Source organism: Adelges cooleyi, unplaced genomic scaffold, assembly GCF_023614345.1.
Source record: "Adelges cooleyi isolate 19-005CV unplaced genomic scaffold, UGA_ACOO_1.1 ACOO_flye_CR_arks_rails_tigmint_CR_PRNA_140, whole genome shotgun sequence".
Classification (NCBI taxonomy): domain Eukaryota; kingdom Metazoa; phylum Arthropoda; class Insecta; order Hemiptera; family Adelgidae; genus Adelges; species Adelges cooleyi.
In genome coordinates, this window is record NW_026095796.1 from 7,792 (window position 1) to 14,176 (window position 6,385).

The window sequence follows — 6,385 nt, forward strand, 5'->3', positions numbered from 1 at the left end:
CAAATGGCACCTTCTGATTGGCTGATTGTGTAAACGAAAAACAGCAGCCATTTTCTAACAAGGAGAATTACTTTGAAATGTACACATTTTTTCATATATCTTAAATCAACCTATTTTCTAGCCTCCAGCAAAATCTATATGTGGTGCGATTGGGCGTAATCGGTCCCGGGACTGAGGGGTACTGGGTTCAAATCCGGTTCCACTTCCCATGACTTTCTGCATTTTTTTACAACTTTTTTTCAACTCTTATGGTAATTTATATTGCAAGAAGTCTAAGCACTTATAAAATAATTATATTTTACTACTACAGAGTACATTTTTACCCTTAAAAGTTACCCTCGCGCCAATACGTTTAAAATACATTTTCATCATCAGACGCTGAACTCTAACAACGCGTTAGTGAGTCCGGGGAACGTTAAGTTGGTGTCGTTCTAGCAGGGTACAGTAAAATTATATTAAATTGGTTTGTTGATTTTTAGGTTAGTCGTTAGATTCGTGTCGGTTTCAAATGTTGTTGATTCATTGTTTGAGGATTGTCGTGCCGGCCATTAGCGTTTGTAATAATTGTTCCTTGCGGAGAAAAACAGGTATGCACAGTATTGAGTCGCTACACTGCTGTTCACCCCAAAAATTGTAGTCCCTATAACTTACAGGCCTCAGAGTGGTCGCGTGGGTAGAACTAAGCTAATACTGTGCGTATCCTGAAAGGTATATATTATTATTTATTTTATACCTGTCTTCATTTAACAACTGGTGTAGATCTGGATCAAAATCTGCTAGTAATTTACTATCACTTTCTCAGTTAGTCTTAACAGTTTTAAATACTGTAACCATGGTTTAACTACAGAGCAATCACTAATATCAGTGTTATTAGGCTGCATATCGATTTTCAGAGAACTACTATAAATATCTACTATTTTAAAATCGATAAGAACTGTTTGACAAATAGATAAATATTTAAAAAAATTTATTTTTATAACTGCTTTTGTTCTTTAATCAGGACCTAGACTGAAGGTATCTAAGTTAGAAATTGTGCCCCAAAATTCATCTTATAGTGCCCTTTTAGCAGGGCGTCGCCCTGCCCGCCCCCCGGTAGTTTCGGCACTGGTAAACAATACAAATTATTAATTGTACTTCTGCTTTTTTTTTTACTTCAACCTAACAAAAATTACATTCTTCGGTTCTTTTTTGTTTATTCAAGGCGTTTAAAATAGGCTACATGGAGCACATAAAATTGCCTATTTTACAGCCGTTAAGGCACCTGTATTCAATACTTCCTGTTCTGTGTCGCTAAACTGTTTTGTAACATCTCTATTAAGCATCGACAAGCATTAAGCAACCTTGGTAGGCAGTAGATAAATGGGATGCAATATTGATTGAGATAGCGGTAAGCAAATTGGATAGGTTGACTCTACAACAATGGGAACTGTCGTTGGGCACAACTGATGTAGTTCCATTTTTCCAGTTTGAAATTTTTCTCAACTCTCGTATTAGATTACTTGACGCGTTTGAAAGTGGTCAGCGAGGACTTGTTGTGTTTAAATCCGACGAGCACAAATCTACCGGCTTAAAGAATAAATTGTGTTTATTACTCAAAGTTCTCCCTCACAATGTCCATTATGTCGCGGTGATCACTTGTTTCATCGATGTTACAAGTTCCGGAGTATAAAGGTTTCTGAATAATATGAAGTAGCAAAGGGATCGCGCATCTGTTTTAATTGTTTGTCACCTAACCACAATACAAAGGGTTGTTCGTCAAGCAACTGTCGCACTTGTTCAGCTCGCCATCATACTTTGCTGCATTATGATGCAATTAAGCGAACATCAAATGTTCAACCTAAAGAGAAACCAACACAATCCCTAGTTAAAGACTCAACAGAAAACTATCACCCTTTTTCGTCCTTAGTATTATTATTAGTCGACATAAAAATTAGCTGTGTACAGAAATCAGTCATACATTATAAAAATAATGAGGGCAGTAATAGCACAGTGCTGGCGTTACATTGAACTAACAATATCCTAAATTTACAGGTTACAGTCTAGTACCTTTATCTATCACTTCCCTACGTGAAATAAAATTTGTTGACAATTGTACGCCCCATAAGCTGTGGTAGTCTATTACAGTTGTGATACAAAATAACTTAGTATGCCAAATCTAGAGTAGAGAAATATGAATACATTGGGTTTTTTTTTTACATATATTTAAATATTGTATTAATTAGTTTTGTTTGCGTTTAGGGAGAGGAACATAATGTAGAACCGCACCCAAATGAACCTATATTAACAACAGAACACAGAGTAGACGAGGAAGTCGAGGAGGTCCCACGTGGACCAAAGCCAGATTTGGTAAGTCTAAAATACTAGAAATTGACTATGGCCAAATTTTATTCCCCCTTTTTTACAATTCATCAATGCTTATAGACTAATTTCCTTAAAAGGGTTGGTTCATTTTTCTTCCCACTGGCTTTCCTGGTACCACACTTCGTTCCATTGAACTAAAAATATCCTAAATTTACAGGTTACAGACTAGTAGCCTTATCAATCGCTTCCCTACGTGAAATACAATTTTTTACGATTGTACTCCCCATGAGCTGTGGTAGCCTATTACAGTTGTGATAAAAAATAACTAAAAATGCCCAAACTGGAGAAGAAAATTATAAATACATTGGGTTTTTTTTTTACATATATTTAAATATTGTATTAATTAGCTTTGTTTGCGTTTAGGGAGAGGAACATAATGTGGAACCGCGCCCAAATGAACCGATATTCATAAGAGAACACAGAGTAGACGAGGAGGTCGAAGAGGTCCCACAAGGACCAAGGCCGGCTTTAGTAAGTCTAAAATACTAGAAATTGACTATGGCCAAATTTTATTCCCCCTTTTTTTACAATCCATAAATGCTTATAGACTAATTTCCTTAAAAGGGTTGGATAATTTTTTTTTATTTTGTTTTTTAATTGAAGTTTTTGGGGTTTAAAAAATCTGAAAATTAGACCATAGGTAAATTTAAAATATACAATTATATAAACTTTTTCTTTATTTTGTTTTTCAGCAACGTTATATGAATAACAGAGTAACGATATTAATAACAGAACACAGAGTAGACGAGGAGGTCGAAGAGGTCGCACGTGGGCCAAGGCCGGATTTGGTAAGTCTAAAATACTAGAAATTGACTATGGCCAAATTTTCCCCCCTCTTTTTACAATCCATAAATGCTTATTAACTAGTTTCCTTAAAAGGGTTGGATACTTTTTCTTTATTTTGTTTTTTAATTGAAGTTTTTGGGGTTTAAAAAGTCTGAAAATTAGACCATAGGTAAATTTAAAATATACAATTATATCAACTTTTTCTTTACTTTGTTTTTTCAGCCACGTTATATGAATAACAGAGTAACGATATCAATAACAGAACACAGAGTAGACGAGGAGGTCGAAGAGGTCGCACGTGGACCAAGGCCGGATTTGGTAAGTTTAAAATACTAGAAATTGACTATGGCCAAATTTTTTTTTTTGCCTTTTTTTACAATCCATATATGCTTATTACGCAATTAGCGCTCAGTGATACTAGTCGGTCCGTGGTCGTAAGGGACCACCTTTGGGGAGAACCACAAAAGCCAAGGTACGCCCAGCCCATACACTTATAAACTAATTTCCTTAAAAGGGTCGGATACTTTTTCTTGCACTTGCTTTCCTGTTACCACACTTCGTTCCATTGAACTAACAATATCCTAAATTTACAGGTTACAGTCTAGTAGCCTTATCAATCACTTCCCTACGTGAAATACAATTTTTTACGATTGTGCACCCTATAAGCTGTGGTAGTCTATTACAGTTGTGATAAAAAATAACTAAATATGCCAAAACTGGAGTAGAGAAATATTAATACCTTGTGGTTTTTTTACATATATTTAAATGTTGTATTAATTAGTTTTGTTTGCGTTTAGGGAGAGGAACATAATGTAGAACCGCACCCAAATGAACCTATATTAACAACAGAACACAGAGTAGACGAAGAGGAAGTCGAAGAGGTCCCACGTGGACCAACGCCGGATTTGGTAAGTCTAAAATACTAGAAATTGACTATGGCTAAATTTTCCCACTTTTTTTACAATCCATAAATGCTTTTAAACTAATTTCCTTAAAAGGTCTGGATACTTTTTTTTGCCACTTGCTTTTCTGTTACCACACTTCGTTCCATTGAACTAAAAATATCCTAAATCTACAGGTTACAGTCTAGTAGCTTTATTAATCGCTTCCCTACGTGAAATAAAATGTTTTACGATTGTACGCCCCATAAGCTGTGGTAGTCTATTACAGTGGTGATAAAAAATAACTAAATATGCCAAAACTGGAGTAGTGGAATATTAACACCTTGGGTTTTTTTTTTCATTTAATTAAATATTGTATTAATTAGTTTTGTTTGCGTTTAGGGAGAGGAACATAATTTGGAACCGCACCCAAATGAACCAAAACCTATTACAGTAAGTCTGAAATACTAGAAATATATTGTATGAACTTAAAGCCTTATCGATTGCATCCCTACGTGGAATATAAACTTTTGGCGACTGTTCGCCTTATAAGCTGTGGTACTCACAGCTGGGTACTGTATTACAGTTGTAATATAAAAATAAATATGCCAAAACTGGAGTAGAGAAATATTATTACCTTGTGTTTTTTTTGCATATATTTAAATAATGTATTAATTATAGCTTTGTTTGCGTTTAGGGAGAAGAACAGAGAAGAGTTGACATAGAGGACGAAGAGGTCCCACAAGGACCAAGGCCGGATTTGGTAAGTCTAATATACTAGAAGTTTACTATGGCCAATTTTTTTCCCCTCTTTTTACAATCCATAAATGCTTATTAACTAATTTCCTTAAAAGGGTTGGATAATTTTTCTTTATTTTGTTTTTTAATTGAAGTTTTTGGGGTTTAAAAAATCTGAAAATTAGACCACAGGTAAATTTAAAATATACAATTATATCAATTTTTTCTTTATTTTGTTTTTTCAGCGACGTTATATGGAAAGGTTGGTTAGAGAAGAGGTAAGTACCAAAAATAAAAATTTGTCGTTTAATGAGATACTATGGGAATACGACCCTAGAATGCATGGACATTTAATCGACTATACTGGAAGATTCATTATGGATAAGACAATCAATTTCTATTAAACTATTTCGAATTTTGTAGTTTTTCAATTGAAAACTTTTGTTTATGTTATTTTACAATATGAGGTCGTATTCAAATATGTATCTTTCTGATTTTCTCTCAGAGCTCTATCAACTTTTTAAACTTAAATGGTAACATCTATGTATATTTTATTGGCTCTTTTAATTAGTTAAGTGCGGTAAAATTGTAAAATTCTCCTTCCCCTCTCCATATTTATTAAATATTTATTGTTATTTCAAAAATTTTTAATCAAGTTATCGCTTATTTAAAAAGTTTATCAAATATTTATACATGGAACCTGAGTTTTAAGAGTTGATTACACCCTGGAAAGTTGTTAATAAAACAATTTTTTGATAATTTTCAGAGAAGGATGCATGCTTGTATGAGGTGCAAGGAGTTCGGGCACCTCGGGCACCAGTGCCATCTGCCCTGGGTGGAGTCCAAAGAAAGTCCCGAACATTATGCAAGAAGAACCAGGGGGCGCCGTAGGCGTTAGAGATCACTCTAGTGATCTCAGTACATGCACCGTTCTATACCCTGTTCGCTAAGAGAGCATGCCGGGCAGTGTTGGGCAAAATCGTAATCATAATTACCATTACGTTTATAATCATGAAAATTTTAAGGTGTGATTACGATTACGCCCAACACTGATGCCGGGTTTGCGCGTGTAGACTGAAGACTAAGTAGCAAGACTAAGGCAGGCAGACAGAGCGGACTTACGGGGGAACGTTAGTCACATGCCGCAACCCAACGAAAATTGGCCGTTCTGCACACCCCCCCCCCCCCCGTGGCACCAAGTGTGACTAACGTTTCCCCCGAAGTCCGCCCTGTCTGCCAGGCTTAGTCTTCAGTCTACACGTGCCAACCCAGCATGCTCTCTTAGCGAACAGGGTATAAAATGGTGCATGTACTTTTTGGCCTGGCTTTGATACCGGCACATCAAAGCCGACTAGGCCCTTATTTTGGTCGCCGGGGTTCCCACTCTAGCCGCATCTTCTCCGACTTCGATACCTCCTACCACTCTACCTCTAGTCCGCCAAATGCTTTTAATCTCCAGTTCTCCGGTTGTATCGGTCCAACCACCACTCCTTATGTCCTGGGTACTTGACCCTTTAGCTCATCCGTCGTCACTCTCCTCCGGCCGCCTCTTGTTGGCGCATTGAGAGGTGGCGAAGACACTCTTGTGGCGATCTCCTATCAACCTCGCTCCATTCCAC

General features: G+C 36.4%; 1 protein-coding gene across 1 annotated transcript; it reads left to right on the top strand.

The window, feature by feature from the left end:
- Positions 1-2,238: 2,238 nt before the first annotated feature.
- LOC126848009 (uncharacterized) lies at positions 2,239-5,044 on the top strand (the record flags this gene model as incomplete). Its single annotated transcript, XM_050588511.1, has 8 exons — positions 2,239-2,346; positions 2,725-2,832; positions 3,054-3,149; positions 3,370-3,465; positions 3,945-4,055; positions 4,431-4,481; positions 4,726-4,791; positions 5,012-5,044. Coding segments are annotated over 8 exons (669 nt in total), but the record flags the coding sequence as incomplete, so codon positions are not given.
- Positions 5,045-6,385: the final 1,341 nt, after the last annotated feature.